Source organism: Notamacropus eugenii, chromosome 4, assembly GCF_028372415.1.
Source record: "Notamacropus eugenii isolate mMacEug1 chromosome 4, mMacEug1.pri_v2, whole genome shotgun sequence".
Taxonomy (NCBI): Eukaryota; Metazoa; Chordata; class Mammalia; order Diprotodontia; family Macropodidae; genus Notamacropus; species Notamacropus eugenii.
The window spans coordinates 66,176,690-66,192,289 of record NC_092875.1 but is presented as its reverse complement, the minus strand read 5'-3'; the positions used below and the strand labels follow the sequence as shown (position 1 = coordinate 66,192,289).

The window sequence follows — 15,600 nt, the reverse complement described above, 5'->3', positions numbered from 1 at the left end:
GGGGGCAGCTGGATTGGGGGTGGGGCCAGGCCAGCTGCCGGCAGGTCTGTCCCAGGCCTAAGCTTCAGCTTTGGAGGCCCCGGAATGGGCAGGCCCTGGCTCCAGCCTCCTGCCCCCTCTCTTCTCTCCTGTTCCTTTCCCCCCACCCCCCACCCCATTGTCTTTGTCCATCCTCATGGTCTAATTACAGTCTGAGTGAAATTTTCTTTCCCCATTCTCTATCCAGGCACTGTGTGGGCCCCCGAGGTCATGTCTGGGCGGCCCCATGAGAACAGTTGTCTGCATTGCTGGGCAGCAGAGACAGGCCTCCTGGCAACGGGGTTGGCCCCTGGCCTTGTCTGTCCTCCAAGGGCCGTGGGTAACAAGGGGAATTAGATAAAGAAGCCATCAGGCCTGCCGCTTCCCAGGGAGGTGGAGGGAAGGGACCTTAGAGGGCATCTGGTCTGACCCATCCCCAAAAGGGGTGCTCCTTTACACCATCTCTGAGGAGCAGTCACTGGGTGACAGGGGACCCATTACCTCATGTCCCCATCCCATACTTTTATCACTCCAGTTAGTAGTTAGGAAGTTTGGCTTCCCATCAAGACAAAATCTGCCTTGATGCAGTTTCTACCCATTGTTCCTAACTCTGCCCTCTAGGGCCAAGAATGATGCATCTGGTCCCTCTGCCCCTCATGTCACCCCTTAAGCTCGTCCTCCCCAAGCTAAGCCCAGCTTCACCTTTGGATCACCATGTGGCCTGGTGTCCAGCCCTTCTCCATCTGACCCACTCTTCAGTTTGCCAGAGATGCACCAACAGGCACTGATCATGCCTGAGCTCTGAATCCAGTTCATCAACCCTTCAGTCCTTCTTCCTCAGGGAGTCTGAGTCCTGGCCCTTCCCTTTGGTCTCTGTGTAACCTTTACCCTCTGTGGGCCTGTTTCCTTCTCTGCTACCACATGATCTCCAAGATTCCTTGCAGTCCCATAGATCCATGGTAGTTAGGCCCACTGCCAGGCCAGGGCTAGAGCACAGGGTACTCTGGGCTCTGGAAGGGACGAGTGGGAAGCAAGCCTTTCTCCCTGCTCCAGGGCTACAGCCAACCAAAGGTCTCATGCCCACCAGAGAGAAGGCCTCTAGAAAAAACATCCCTATTCCTCAGGGCATTACCAAGAGAGGCAAAGGTCCCTAGGTAAAGGTGCAGAGTTCTTAGGGCAGTGAGAGCTGGGAAGGAGCTGAGATCCAGCTGGAGGCTGCAGCTGCCAAGCAGGTTCACAGGAGCATTAAACCATGGTTTCCCCAACCACAGAAGCACAGAAAGGGGGACCTGCAGAGTTGGTAGGAGGAACCTACCTATTGTTCCTCCTGGAACCTCCAGCTTTCTGACCCCACCCACTCAAAAGGCACGATGGATGAGCCAGGCAAAGGGAGCGAGGGCCATTCTTGTGTCAGGAGGACACCGCCCCCCAAAAAACCTCTCCCTTAAATTCCATCTTCTGGCTCGAATTCTAAGGTTCCAAATGCCCCAGGCTGGAGGAACCAGGAGGTTAGCAGGCTAAAGGTGGCGACCTAGAAGAAGGAAAGCTGCCACGAAGGGCCATAAGCCTCCCCAGGGCTCCACACTGAGATCTACTCTCTTCTCAGAGGCCAGGCAGACCCTAGCTAAACTCCTGACCCAAGGAATGATGGATCTGACAGCCTTCCACATGTCCATTATCCTTCTTTATTCAAGTTAAAACAGGGGCCCATCACCAAGGGTTTGTGAACTTTAAAAAAATATTCTGATAACTATATTTTAATATAATTGATTTCCTTTGTAATTTTATGTATTTTATTTTATGCATTTAAAAACTTTATTCTGAGAAAGGGTGCATAGGTTTTAGCAGAATGCCAAAGGGTTGCAGGACACAAAAAAAAGATCCTGAATGAAAATAAGGAGCAAACTCAGGCCATATAGAACACTTCAGCCACCTCCCACGTGGAAGCCCAAGAGGCTCTTCTCTCTCTCTCTCTCTCTCTCTCTCTCTCTCTCCCTCCCTCCCTCCCTCCTTCCCTCCCTCCCTCTCCCTCTCCCTCTCCCTCTCCCTCTCCCTCTCCCTTCCACTCCATTTCTGAGAAAGAGGTCTCAGAGCTGAGCCAGAAATGGGGGTTTTCTCCCCTTCTATCCTCTCAGTCCCTCTCCTGGAAAGGCTGATTTGATGGGACCCCTTTTCTCACCACCCTTGTCAAAGGTCCCAGGGACCAACCCAGCTCCCAGGAGTCAGCAGAGGTCAAAGTCAAAGGAAGAGGCAAGGTTGGAGCTGGAACAGCAGCTCCTAGCCTGGGGGTCCATGGTCTTAGGCACTACGGGTGAAACTGGTGGGTGAGAAGGGGAGGAGTCCTGAGCAGAGATGGCGGCTACTCTCTCTGCCCAGCACTGCTCAGTGTGGACGGGCCAAGCCTCCCTATATGCCCCTGTCACCATTCCAGGCCACACTCTGGCCTGACAGACCTGAAAAAGGGAAGGCTGTCCCTCCCCTAGGCACACAGTCACATAACCCTAGTCTTCCCCAAGGGAGGCTAGGAAGATGCCAGGCGCTGGTGGAAGTAGAGGCCAAAGAGACTGGTAAGCAGCTGGCATGCAGCTGTCCACCATGTGAGGAAGGAAAAGAGGCCCCGATAGAAGGCAGGGGCGAAAAGGCCACCCAGGGCACCCAGGATCTGGGCCACTGTGGCCTGCACCTCATCTTCTCCCGGGGTGGCAGCCGGGGCTGGCGGTGGGGCTGGTTTGGGAAGATGGCTGGTGGAGCCCAGGCCCCATGAATACCCACCTGAGAAGATGGGTAAAAACAGTAAGGGGAGAGAGCTGGGGGCTGGTCCACCTCTGGACCCTCCCCAGCCCAATCCATACCTAGAGTCTTCAGTAACAGCGTAAGGTGAAGGGTGAGGATGATGGGGGCCAAGTACTGCAAGCTCACCACCGCGACGTAGCAGTAAATCCGAGTGATCTGGAGAGGGGGAAGATGGAGCATGGTGAGGGAGGCAGAAAGTGGCCCGACTCCCAGCTGCCACTGCTGCCCAGCAGGCTTCTAGGGGTCACCTATAAAAGGGTGAGAGGTAGGGAGGAGGCCTAATGTACACCCCCGGAAGCTGGGAAAGACCCAGCAGATAATAATGATAATAACAGCTCCCACTTCTATAGGGTTTGATGAACAGCAACCCCCTGAGACAGGGAGTGCACTCCAGAGCACCATGCCCATTTCATATATGGAGAAATAGGGGTGCAGAGATTCAGTGATTTGCTCAAGGTCCCAAAGCCAGGCCAGTGCTGGAGCCAGGACTCAAACCCAACTTTCTGATTCCAAATGCACCTTTATGCTACACCATGCTGCCTCCAGGCCCCAAACCTAGGGCAATGAACCACACACCTAAGTGCTCAACTGAAATCCCTTCCCAGCTCAGTCCATCTTGCACAGCTACCACAGCAGTCAGACCAGGCCCTATCAATGCCAGCGGCTCCCTATGACCGTGAAGGCCAAACACCAACTTCTCTGGCATGTATATGGATGTATATATGTATGTGCATGTATGCACATCGATGTAGGCTCCCCAATGGAATGGTATCTACCAGACATGTATGTGTGTGCTGTATGTGTACATACATGTATGAATATGTATACACATAAATGTAAGTAGGCTCCCCTGATGGAGTGGAATCTACTATATACAGGTATGTGTCTGCATACATACATACATACATATACATATACATATATATACATATACATATACATACACACACACACACACATCCGTACACACGTCTGTAGTCTCCCCAATGGAATGACATCTAACACAGACATGATGAGTGTTTGTGGGTGTATACACACATACACACATATGTACACAGGATCTCCCCATGGAATGGTGTCTAAGCCTCCCAGAAGGCAGGGGTTTTTTGTTTTGAGTCTTTGTAGCGCCAGCACCTGGCACATAGTAGGGGCTTAATGCTGTTTGCCTGATCAATACATTACTAGGTGTGTCACTATGAATGCCATTTCAACCCTCTCCACTTCACTTTCCTCCTCCATAAAGTGGAGATAATCCTATTTCACAGGGAAATCAATCACTTGGGGTATTCCCCTGGAGGCCCATGGAAAGATCGCTGGGAAGTCTGCAGACAGCCTGCTCCATGGTCAAGGCTTGTGCTGAGGACTGGGGTAAATGGAGTCAAATGAATGACTTAACTTCTCTCTCAATGAGCTGACCTTCTAATGGAGGAGAGAGCCTGTCCATATATCATTGTCTCTAGAAGAAATATAAACAGAATAAAGTGATTCAATGTAAGAGAGTCTGAGTGGGCGGCCAGGGGCAGGGGATAAAGAGCGGCACGATGGAGAAAGTGGCCTGAGTGAGGAAGAGAGGGATTCCATGACCCAGGGGAGAAGGGAAGGCACTCCAGGCATGGGGGATGGCCAGGGCAAAGGTGCAGAGATGGAAGAGAGAGCATTGTGGGTAAGGAAGAGAGAGAAGGCCAGCCCAGCTGGGTTACTGAGGGCAGGAGGGAAAAAACTAGACAGGGTGGCACCCTGTTGTGAAGGGCTTACAATGCTACGGAGTGGGCATTTTATCCCAGAGCCAACAGGAAGCCCCTGGGGTTGTCCAGGGGGTGGGGGTGCATCCTTGGAGAGATCTTTGGAGACAGAAAGACCAAGAATGGACTGGCTAGGTAGGGTGAGGGCCACCGGAGATGCAGGACTTATAGGTCATCAGCACAGAGGTGGTAACTAAAGCCACCAGAGCTGATGAGATTACCGAGGGTGGGGGGGAAGGGAGAGGAGAAGGGCTGAGGACAAAATCTTGGGGAACATCCACAATCAGGGAGCAGGACAGGTCTGAAGAGCTGACAAAGAAGACAGCAGAGAAGAATAATGTGAAAAACCAGGGATGAGAGAAAATCCGGGAGGGGAAGGGGCTCCACCGCATGCCAGCTGCAGCAGACGGTCTGAGAAGCATGAGGACTGAAAAAAGACCACAAGACTTGGCAAAGAAGGGATAACTGGGCTCCTTGTGGTGGTGCATGCCTGTAAGAGGCTGATGGGCCACGCGGACTGAGCTGTCATAGGTGTCCACACTAAGTCTATGCCAATATGGGCAGCTCTTGGTAGGAGGGGTCTACCTAAGGAAGGGGGAAACAGCCCAGGCTGGAAATGGAGCTGGTCAAAGTCTTGGTGCCAATCAGCAGTGGGATGAGGGACTGAAGCAGTCACTGTACTTCCAGCTTAGGGATGGAGAGAAAGAAGGAAAGAAAGAAGAGAAAGAGGGAGAGAAGGAAGGAAGGGAAGGAGAGGTAAACAGAAAGAAAGTAAAGAAGGAAAGTAGATAGCTAGATCATTGGTAATTGGAGAGTAATTTTAGGTGAATGATGAAGAAGGGATGAGATAAGATAAGGATAAATACAGATAGATAAAGAAGGGATAGAATAAGAGGGAGTAAGTGAAAACAGCAAATAAGACCGTTTTTTTCCAAGACAAAGCAAGGTGAGAGGGAGGAGATACAGGACAAGAACTCCAGGGAAGGGAGCATCCAGCAAAGGTCGTTAGGGACATGTCTGAAGCCGTAGGAAAGGAAGCAATGACAAGGAGTGGTAGAAAATTAGAAAGGGGGCGGGGGTGGGGGAGATGATTTAGGATGTAACCTGCTAAGAAAGGAGTGGGGTTGGCCTAGGCCTAGGCCAGGGGAGAGCCACTCTCCGACAGCCTGGGGGAAAGGAGACAAGAGTGGGAGACAAATCAAGGGGTTTGCGATGAAAAGAATGGGAGAAAAGGAAGCTCTTAGAACGACCTCTACTTCTCAAATAAGAGACAGGGTCCTCAGGTGAGAGGGCAGAAGGAGGACACAAGAGAGGCTTGAGGGGGAAAGAGAAGCTTTGGATTAGACTGAGATGGGGAATCAACTAGGGAGGAATCCAAGGGCCCAGCCCATGCACCAATCAGCAAAGTTCTGCATTGTTCTCTGGTTCTGCTCAGCAGCATAGGGGGAGGAGAGGAGGAGGCAGATGCGAGGAATCCAGAGCGCAGATTTGGCAAGAGATGATGGGACAAGGAGTCGAGGGATTCCAGAGAGGAAACAAACAGGACTTAGGGATAAAATGGCCGATGAGAAGTCGTGATTGCAAAGTAAAGAAAGTCCTCTGCAAACCCTTGAAGTGTTATGGAAATGACAGTTTTTACCACACTACACCATGTCTTTGCCTCTTCTCCATCTCCATGGACCCAGCACCATCCCTGGTCTCTCACCTGGACTACAGCTGGGTCCTAAACATTCTCCCCACTTCCCATGCTACCAGGGTAATCTCCCCAAAGCCCAATTCTGTCCCCGCATTCCTCCTCCCCTGCTCACACATCTGCTATGGATCCCCTGGACTCAAGGAGAAAGTCCCAATTCCTCAGCTAGGCCTTTAAGACCCTCCAATACCTGTTCCCAGAAAACTCCTCTGCTCTAAGGAGGCAGAATTCCTCACTATAGACCAGGGACACCCATGTGTCCTCACCTTCATTCTCCCAGTACCCTAACCAGGCTCTTCATCATTGCCCAAGTTCAAACTGAACCAAATCCAAATCCTTCTCTGAATCCCTATGACATTTGTTGAGTCTGAACCACATATTGTAATCATCTGCTCATCATTTCATATTCTCAACCAAGCAAAGGGAATTCTCCTAAAGTCAGATGTAGTGGACAGACCTGGAGTCAGAAAGACCTGGGTTCCAATCCTGCCTTAGACAAACACCAGCTAAGTGACTCATCATAAAATGGAGATGTTTGGAATAAAAACCTCCCTCACAGGGCTCTCAGGGGGATCAGATGAGATATGTGTGATGCATTGGGCAGACTTTCCAATGCTACATTAAAGTATTCAAGTTTGCAAAGTGTAGTATAGCTACTCTATTTATTTTACAGATGAAGAAACTGAGGCAGATGAAAGTTAAGTAACTTGTCCAGGATCACATAGCATTTGAACTCAAGCTTTCCTGATGTTAAGTCCAGTTACTTCCTACTTATATAAATGACAGTTATCATTCGAAATCAACACTCAACAGACAGGAGATAATATGGCTTGGAGACAGGTAAAAACAGAATCTGCTCACCCTACAGAGGACACCCATCCTTCCCAGCTGTGTCCTGAACTACTTGCACTGCATGTCCTTGGGTAAGTCACAGCCTCTCACATCCTTTCTGGCTCTAGGATATGTACTAGGATGCCCCGCCCCCACCATCCAAGGGCCCCCCTACCCTCCGCTGGATCTCCAGTGCACCAATGCGCCCGGCCTCCTTCCTCATCTGTTCTACCCAGCGCTGGGCCAGGCACAGGTAGGCCTGCAGGTGGGATCTGGTCACGGCCAGCCTCAACAGGCACAGAGCCAGCACCAACCACAGGCGGACGGAGTCAAAGGCAGAATCTGACAGTCTGCAAAAAGCAGGGAGAGAAAGGGGTGGCCCCAGGAGCTAGCTTCCCCACAGGTACCTAGAAGGACACATGGGCTCCAGGCTAAGGACCCTGCTCCACCCCATCCCTGACAGGTGCAAGGTCTCCACCACTTGCCTCCTCTCTGGACAGGGTCACAGAGCAGGCGTGGCTACTGTTACACAAAACTGAATGGGGAAACTGCAACCTAGAGAACGTGAGGGCACAAGAGACACAAACAATGGGCAGCAGAGCCGGACCTCACCCCCTCCAATGCTGCACCAGAATACACACGAGGTGCTTCAGAGCCTGGTCTCACCTCTGGGTGTCTGGCCCTCCACTCCTGGGTACCAGAGCATATACTAGGTGCTTAAGGGATGTTTTTTTGTGTCACATGGTCCCTGGGGAGACACTGCCAACCCTTTCTCCCTTTGTCCCTACAACCTGGCTACTGCCCCCCATCCTGGCCCAGAATACGCACAGCTGGACAGGGGCTGTCTTTCCCACAGGGGCTTGCAGGAGGAAGTCCCGGGCAATGGGTTTGACCCACAGACACAAAATCAGCACAGGAGCCAGGAAACTCGTGTGGAGGATGAGCCTGCAGTTCCAGGAAGAGGCAGGAAAGGTAAGCAAGGGTGAACCTCCCTAGCCCCAAGAAAGTGGGTGGAGGGGCCTGCCCTCCTACAGCCTCAAAGCCCACGCTCCCCCAGACCCTGCAAAGCCCCATCCTCCCCCAAGCCACATAACTGGAGCAGGGGTCGATCAGATGCTAGGTGTAACGCATCCAGGTGGGTCTGAGCCAGGCGCAGGCCTGGGAACGTGAGGCAGGCCCCCAAGACAGAGCACACAGCCACCAGGACCAGGCGGAAAGACAGCTTGATCAGGGGGATCCTGTAGGAAGAATACATTGTGCAGTCAGCAAAGGTCGAGGCAGAAAGAGCCCTCTGACATCCTGGGTTCTAAGGCCCTCCCAGCTCTGACATCCTGGGTTCTAAGGCCTTCCCTCCATTCCAGTCCTCAAAGTCTTTTACTATCACTTCTCTCCTCTCCTTCCCTGTGGCCACAGAAGACATCTCGAGTCTTTCATCCCTCTACCTGTGCCCTTCTCTCCCCGTTCCAGGCCTCTGTCCCAACCATCATCCCCTTGTGCATCATCAGTCTCTTCCTTGCCTAAAAACCTGGTCAGGTCTCTCTACCAACATAAAAGAGTCTGTATCCCCCCCTACCCCTCACATTCTCACTGCCTGAAATTCAGTACCTGCCCTGACCATCACTTTTCTCCAAACTCACTGGCCTTCCCCCTGCAGCCTTCACCTTCCTCATCTTCTGTAGCTTCTGATGTTCCTAAACAGCGCCACCCCAGATGCTTTCTTCTGCTGGCTTCAGGCACTAAGCTCTCTGAGCTACTCCTTGTCCTCTCCCTGGGAGGGAGGGGGGGTGCCCCAGGGTCTGTCTGAGTCCCTCCCCTTCCCATCCATTCTTTATTGTGTTTCTCAGGCCCAGGTCTGGTCATGCTGTCCCTCTACTTAAATTATCTTGTGCTTCCTGATCACCTAGAGACAGGTTCAGATTGCTCTGCCTGGCTTTCAAGGTCTAGTGCCCTCTACCTGTCTAGTCTTAGCTCATTTTACTCCCCAGGTCAAAGTGCAACCCACTCTTCCTTTCTGAAATCTCCTACCTCAATTCCTTGACCCACACAGTCTCCTATGCCAGGGACGCCTTCCCTCCTATTCTTCACTCATGGAATTCCAAACCATTCTTTAGATGAAAGCTTCAGGAAGCCATCCTTGATCTTCCCCCATCAATAATAACAATGTTCCCCATCAGACCTCTCAAAGCACTGTGTTCATACCTCTTGAGCATACTGAGGTCAGTTAGTAAGTCAATAAACTTTTTAAAGTGCCTACTATGTGCCAAGCACTGTGCTCAGCATTTAGCTTGTATTAGAATCAGCTGTGTTTGGGGGATGTGGTGAGCATATAAAGTACATATGAGACACTCATACCTTATCACTGAGTCTTCTCCTAGCTTAGACAGTGAGCCATGAGGACGGGAGCAGGGCTGGGGCTTATCTAATCCTGCAAACTGTCCCCCAGGTTTCCACTCCCTCCCCAGTCTCAGGGCTATCCCAGAATCCACCGGGACTAGGAGCCCCTGCCCCCTTAGCCATCCCTCCTGAAGAGGGGGAGCCTAGAACCACCTCACAAGGATGACAAGGTAAGTCTCAGGTTCATTCTTCCAAGTCCACTGGACCCTGTCATCTGCCCAGCCCCTACCCTGGCACTGTTGTGTTTATTTTTCCATTTACATCCCCAAATGTTACAACCTAACAAATGGCTTTTCCTTCATTCATTAATAAATGCTTATTGAATTGTCAGCTCCTCCGCTCTGGTATTCTGAGACACCTGTTCCCTGGTTCTCCTGGAAGGTTCCTGGCCCCAGGTCACAGGGAAGTCAGGAAATCCTCATGTACAAGGTCCCCCAATGCAGCCTGACATCCACCTTCCTCTCCCATCCCTGCCCACACACTTACCACCAATCCCAGCCACGGTTCTTCAGGAGAGGCTCTAAATTTTGGGTGATGCTGGCCAGGCCTGCCATGGTACGGGAAAGAACTGACATCAGCAACCCCAGCAGGAGGAGCCTCACCATCCCCACATCTCCAGAAGACCCTTCCTCTAGACCCCTCCAAAGCCTGTCCTTCAAAGACCACCTTCTCTGTGGAGCCTTCCCTGGTTGCCCCAGTCCACCTAGCCTTCTGTACATTCACACACAGGATGCACGCTCTCTTTATCCTTCATGGAACACAAGCCCATACAATGGGGCGGCTCACCATCAACACCAGGTTCATGGGATCATGAAAAGCCAAGGGAAAGGCCAAGGGCACCTTTGGTGGAAGCCCAAGAGTCACCTTCAAGTTCATGAATAAGTCAATGGAGAAGAACTGGCCTTGTTGTGTTGAGGTCTAGGGGGCAGGAGTCAGATGAATACAGATGGGGCAAGAGGGGGGTGGGGTGGGGTAGAGGAAGATTTGAGCTTCCCAACACACATAGTACATGATAACCCATGCTAGCCCCCCATATAGTTGGGAAGATGTCCCAAAGGGGAATATGCTACCTCTTGGGAGAGCTCCAAGCAAGAGCACAACAATCCCTCATCAGGGGGCTAGAGAGAGAACCTAGTGGTACAGGCTGCACTTGATACCCCTCCAAGTCTCTTCCAATTCAGATTCTGAAACTGTCCATCTCAACCCCAGGGCCCCAGTCCCACAGCCCCCACAGACCTGGCTCCAGGCCAAACTCCAGGATGTCTTCTCGGACCACCAGCACCAGCATGGCCAGAAGCAGGAAGATGAAGGCGAAGGCGAGGCAGACAGAACGCTCCCCGCCCTCCTCCGAGGAGAAGTACAGCCGCATCACTGTCAGAAACACCTTGCTGGGGGCCCACACAGCTAAGGACTGCCCAGGATGTCTGATGGACAGTGGGGTGAGTGGGCCTAGAGCCAGGGGGGGAGGAGGGGGGCGGAGAGGCTGACAGAGATGGGGAGGGACCAACTCGGAGCCGGGATCCCCCTTTCTACTCTACCTGGCCCTGAGCGAGATATCAGTGCACTCCTCTTGAGGAGCCCTGACATCCTATGTTCAAAGGGCCTTCCCAGCTCTGACATCCTGTATTCTAGGGGACCTCCCAGCTCTGACATTCTGGGTTCTAAGGGCTCTCCCAGCTCTGATGCTGTATGGTTCTCTGATTTACCAGACACACCCCTCCCCATCTCCCTCTACCTCCCCACCCAGTTCCAGCTGGTGGGAACAGGCACCCTCCATGGGATGTAGGATACACAGAGAAGAGGACGGTAAGGAGACACCAGAGCACCCCAATGTTGGCCTCCTTGGCAGGGTCCACCAGGCAGTAGTAGCCCTCGGTGAAGACGTAGACGCCACAGGCATAGAGCGCGAAGTCCACAAACCACTGATACTCAGAAAAGTATCGAAGTACTAGGACAGGAGGCAGGAAGGAGGCTGGCTGAGGTTCAGAGAGGACATCCAGACTGGCCAGGCTCCCCTTCCTCCTTCCCACCGATTTCCATGGAAAGAACAAGAAGGGAGGGGAGAGACGGCAGGGACCCTAGGGATCATTGGGAGCAGCACAGTACAAGGCAAAGATCCCTGGCTCTGGAGTCCTAGGAACTAGGTTCAAATTCTGCTTATCAGTCAGGTGCTGCATGGTCTTAGCAAGTCCCTTCATCTCCCTGGGTCTCAGTTTCACCAAATGCAAAAACGAGGGGGTGGCCCAAAGGTTCTCTGAGGCCTCTTCTTGCTTTAGAGCTGGAACATAAGCTCCCTGTAGCTCCAGAGCTGAGAGCTCTAGTGCTGCACACTCAATAAATACTCAGTCATTCATTCTGTCATTCAATGATCCTATGAACCCATCCCTGCTCACTTTCCAGCAGAGGCCTGCACAGACTAGAAGGGAATCCAAGAGGAGTGCCCCCTCCCTCCTCAGGGCTGTGATTACCAAGTGCGTCAATGACCGTGATAGGACTTGTCTCCAGCTGAAGGTTGATGTCCCGAGGTACAGAAAGAGGCTTTTCTTCACTAAAGCCATTTACCCTCCTGGGGCAGAGGGAAGGACGGCTCAGGTCACCTCGCCACCCCCCCACCCCACCCCATAGCATGCTCCGGCAGGACCCATGGACTCCCACTGCTTCCTGAGCCCACCAGGAAGTGCATTAGGGCCCAGAGGGAGGAAGAGGGAGGGGAGCCACTCACCTTTCCTTCTTGCCTTTTGGCTTTGGTTTCCCCGCCAAGGCCCGAAGTTCTTCATCTGTTGGGTGTCTGTATCGGAACAGGCTGCAGAGGGCAGGAGATGGAGATATAGTGAGTGGACTGTGCTGGGGCACTGGGCACCACCCCCTGAAGAGTTCCTGAGATACAGGACCCAAAGTAAGGGCTGGGAGGATGGCTTTGCACCCACTGGGGAGAGAGGTGGGGTCAGAGGGAACGTCAGATCTGGGAAAGAAGTGGGGAGAGACGCAAGGCAGGACAGAAGAAAAGGAAGGGGGGCCTTACCTCCCATTGCAGAGCAGCCATCGGGCAAAGGAGAAATGCGGAGCCATTCTATGCATGAGGCTAGCTGTGAGAAGGCTCACGACCAGCTGGACACCCATGACAGCCTGTGGGGGGAAGCCTCATGTAGATCTTTAAGTTTGTAGGGAGACAAAAGCCAACCTGGCTGACTGCATGTGGGCAGATCATCCCCTGCCCAAGAAACCTGATCAGCCTGCCCAGGGTGCTCTTGGTTCCAGACTTGGGACAGACTATTTATAGTGGCTCTGGGCTTAGGGGAAGCCTGGGTCAGATTAAGGCCTGGGGGAATCTGAGCCAAGCACCAATTCGAGGAGGGCTTGAGATGGCCCCCAGTGGTAAAGAGGTGTCAGGGAGGGGAGAAGTTACCTTTCAGGCATGAGCCTGGGACCCACAAAAGTGTGAGGAACCTTGTGAGATGTCTGAGTAGGGGCTAAGATCCTGCCCAAACACCCACTCTGCCCTCCTTGCCCGCTGCCTCCAATGAGCTAAGTGATGATCATATAGCTTGGCCAATGGAACAAATAAACCCCACTTGGTCCCTGCTGGCCAGGCCCTCGTATCTTTGAAAACCTATAGTACTTGTGTCTACACCAGCATCAGACATGGGTGTCTAGCCATTCTTGGGACTACAGCAAGAGTTCGCTTTGGAGGGAGGATGTCTCTGAGATTGGGTAGCAGAGGAGGTGTAGGAATCTCCAGCCTCTTTCTAGTCAAAGGACTCCTATGCCTTACTCCTTCCCCTTCACTCCCAATTTTGATGACCCCAAGTATAGTTCAGTCTAGACCACAGAATGCCTTAGTTTCTCATCCCACTTAAAAAAAAAAATTCAGCCAAAGTTAACAGCAAAAAAAGCTTAGAATGGCATTTTTGAGGGACCACGGGCTAGGAACTCTGCTTCAATGCCTGCTCCCAAATCTGCGACAACCTCTTTCTCCATTCCTACAAAGCTATCCTTTATTAATTTTAATAAATCTGTCCTCACACTGAGGCCCCCTCCTGCCTTTCTTTCTTCCATATAGTTTCATTTCACACTCTTACCAGCAACCAATCTTCCTTTTTTTCCTTCCTTCCCATACCTGTGATTTCAATGGTATTTAGGAATTCGATGAGCATGAAAGGAGCAAGGTTAAGTGACTTTCCCAAGATCACTCAACCAAGAGCATCCAGGACTTGAAAACTGCTCTTCTGGATCCCCAGGCTGGCTCTCTAGGACAGCAGTTCTCCAGAGTGTGGTCCGGGGACTGCAGGCCCCTAGCCGAGGACCCTTCCTGAGGGTCCCTAGGTCAAAGCTATTTTCACAATAATTTTAAGTGGTTTTAATTTCTAATAATGTAACTATCAATAGATAAAACACATGGAAACAAAATCGGGAGGGTGGGTCCTCCGTCACTTTTATGAATGAAAAGGAGTCCTGAGACCAAGCCTGAGAGTCCCCAGGCTAGCAACAATGAAGCTGACGATGATACATGTTATCCGATCTGATTCCTCACAATAACGGAGTGAGGCGGGTACTACCGGGGGCTCCCCCTTCCTTGGGGCGCCCAGCTCCCAAGCGCTAGAAGCCAGTCTTCCTGACCCCCCTCTATGGGTGGGGACCCTCTAAATGGGGGGAGACGGTGGGAGGCGCTCCGGTGCGGGTGGCCGTTCTGCGAGACTCGGGGTCAGACCCTTGGAGAAGGTCCCTCCAACCTCTCCGAGCCTCAGTGTCCTTATCTGTAAAATGGGGCTCCTCCTCAGGTCCTTCCTCCCGACGGCACAGGGGGTGGTTGTGAGCTACTGCACCGGAAGCGCTCGGGCAGCTTAAAGCGCTATGCAGACGTCGGCGAGTGTTAGGAAGATTATTAATTAATATTAATATTATCATCGCCCTGCTGTTTCTCCCCCTCTTCCCCCCCACCCCCCGCCGCCGTCAGGTGTAGGGGTGGGGGGGAGGGTGTCCTGCTTCTATCCCTCACCAGGGCCCAAATCTCACCATTCTGGCGGCGAAGGCCGTCCCTTGAGCGGCCGGACCGAAGCCTGGGGTAGCACCGAGCCCGAACCCCACTGGGACCTTTAAATGACTCTCCGGCTCCAGCAAGGACTCCGCGCCATAGATCGGGCTCCCGGACCAATCCTAATCAGTTTCGTCACCGACGGGCATCCGTCAGGACCAATCAGCGAGCGTGAAAGGTCCTCGGAGAGGAAGCGGCCCGGAAAGAAGGCGGGTCAAACCGCGCTCCGCAGCGGCATCCCTAGGCACGCTGGGAGTTGTAGTTTTCTGAGTGCTGAGCCTGCCACTGGACACGTGGGCGAGCAGTTAGTTACCTTGGGGCTTCGGGAGCTCCTGGGGGTCTAGCAAAAGAAAATTCCCTAAAGTATTGCACATTGGGTGTGTTTTACTATTAAAAATTAAGGATTTTTGTACGGTAAAGACAATCAACTTTGAATGGTTTAAGAATTCTGATCAACACAATGACTAAGCACAACACTACCCTTGATGAAGCAAACCCCCAGTGGTGGATTCAGAAGGGGAGAGGGAGGGTGTATCAAAGGAACTGCGAGGAGGCCAGTGTAGAGCGATCATAGAGTGTGGAGAGAGGGGGAAGATGTAAGAAGAGTGGAACGATCACTAGTGTCTGGGGGGCTGTCTCCCACATGTTACATGGGGGTGTGATTGTGGGGCAAGGGATTCTAAACAGTCATTTCCAGCCTTTTCCCTCCCCTCCTTCTCCAAGGAAAATTTAAATTGCTGCCAAGAGGAGAAGCAAGAGATTAGGGCTAGGATTATTATCTATCCGCTGCCTTATATGTTTTTAGTCTGGAGGGTGTAGCTTTCAAGCTAAATTTCTGATCGATGTTCATTAGTGGAGAAAGGAAGACACCCCCCCCCCCCATTTTGACTTCTTGGCAGAGTCTTATTTTCCCTTCATCCACCTGAAGTAGGGTTAGCCTCACCTGTCTTCTCTCTCAGAGAGAACCAGAAGGACCCAAATAGACTGGAGAATCTGAAGAGACTCCAAGAGTTCAAAGAATCATGAAACTGAAGAGACTTGATCTTGAACGGACTGAACCTCCAAAACTCTGCCCCACCTCTCCTGCAGCCTGCTGG

General features: G+C 52.2%; 1 protein-coding gene across 2 annotated transcripts; it reads right to left on the bottom strand.

The window, feature by feature from the left end:
* Positions 1 to 1,680: 1,680 nt before the first annotated feature.
* TMEM161A (transmembrane protein 161A) lies at positions 1,681 to 14,612 on the bottom strand. Of its 2 annotated transcripts, none has more exons than XM_072601568.1 (12): positions 14,485 to 14,605; positions 12,494 to 12,597; positions 12,194 to 12,274; positions 11,940 to 12,037; positions 11,263 to 11,419; positions 10,708 to 10,859; positions 9,958 to 10,018; positions 8,172 to 8,315; positions 7,906 to 8,022; positions 7,253 to 7,427; positions 2,871 to 2,967; positions 1,681 to 2,335 (listed from the first exon to the last, which is right to left on the bottom strand). In XM_072601568.1, the coding sequence occupies exons 1-12, from the start codon at positions 14,485 to 14,487 to the stop codon at positions 2,241 to 2,243; spliced, it is 1,284 nt and encodes a 427-aa protein (XP_072457669.1). In that variant the 5' UTR covers positions 14,488 to 14,605; the 3' UTR covers positions 1,681 to 2,240. The 2 variants fall into 2 exon arrangements, with proteins under 2 accessions (XP_072457669.1, XP_072457670.1); XM_072601569.1 differs by having other exon boundaries at positions 1,999 to 2,790; positions 14,485 to 14,612.
* Positions 14,613 to 15,600: the final 988 nt, after the last annotated feature.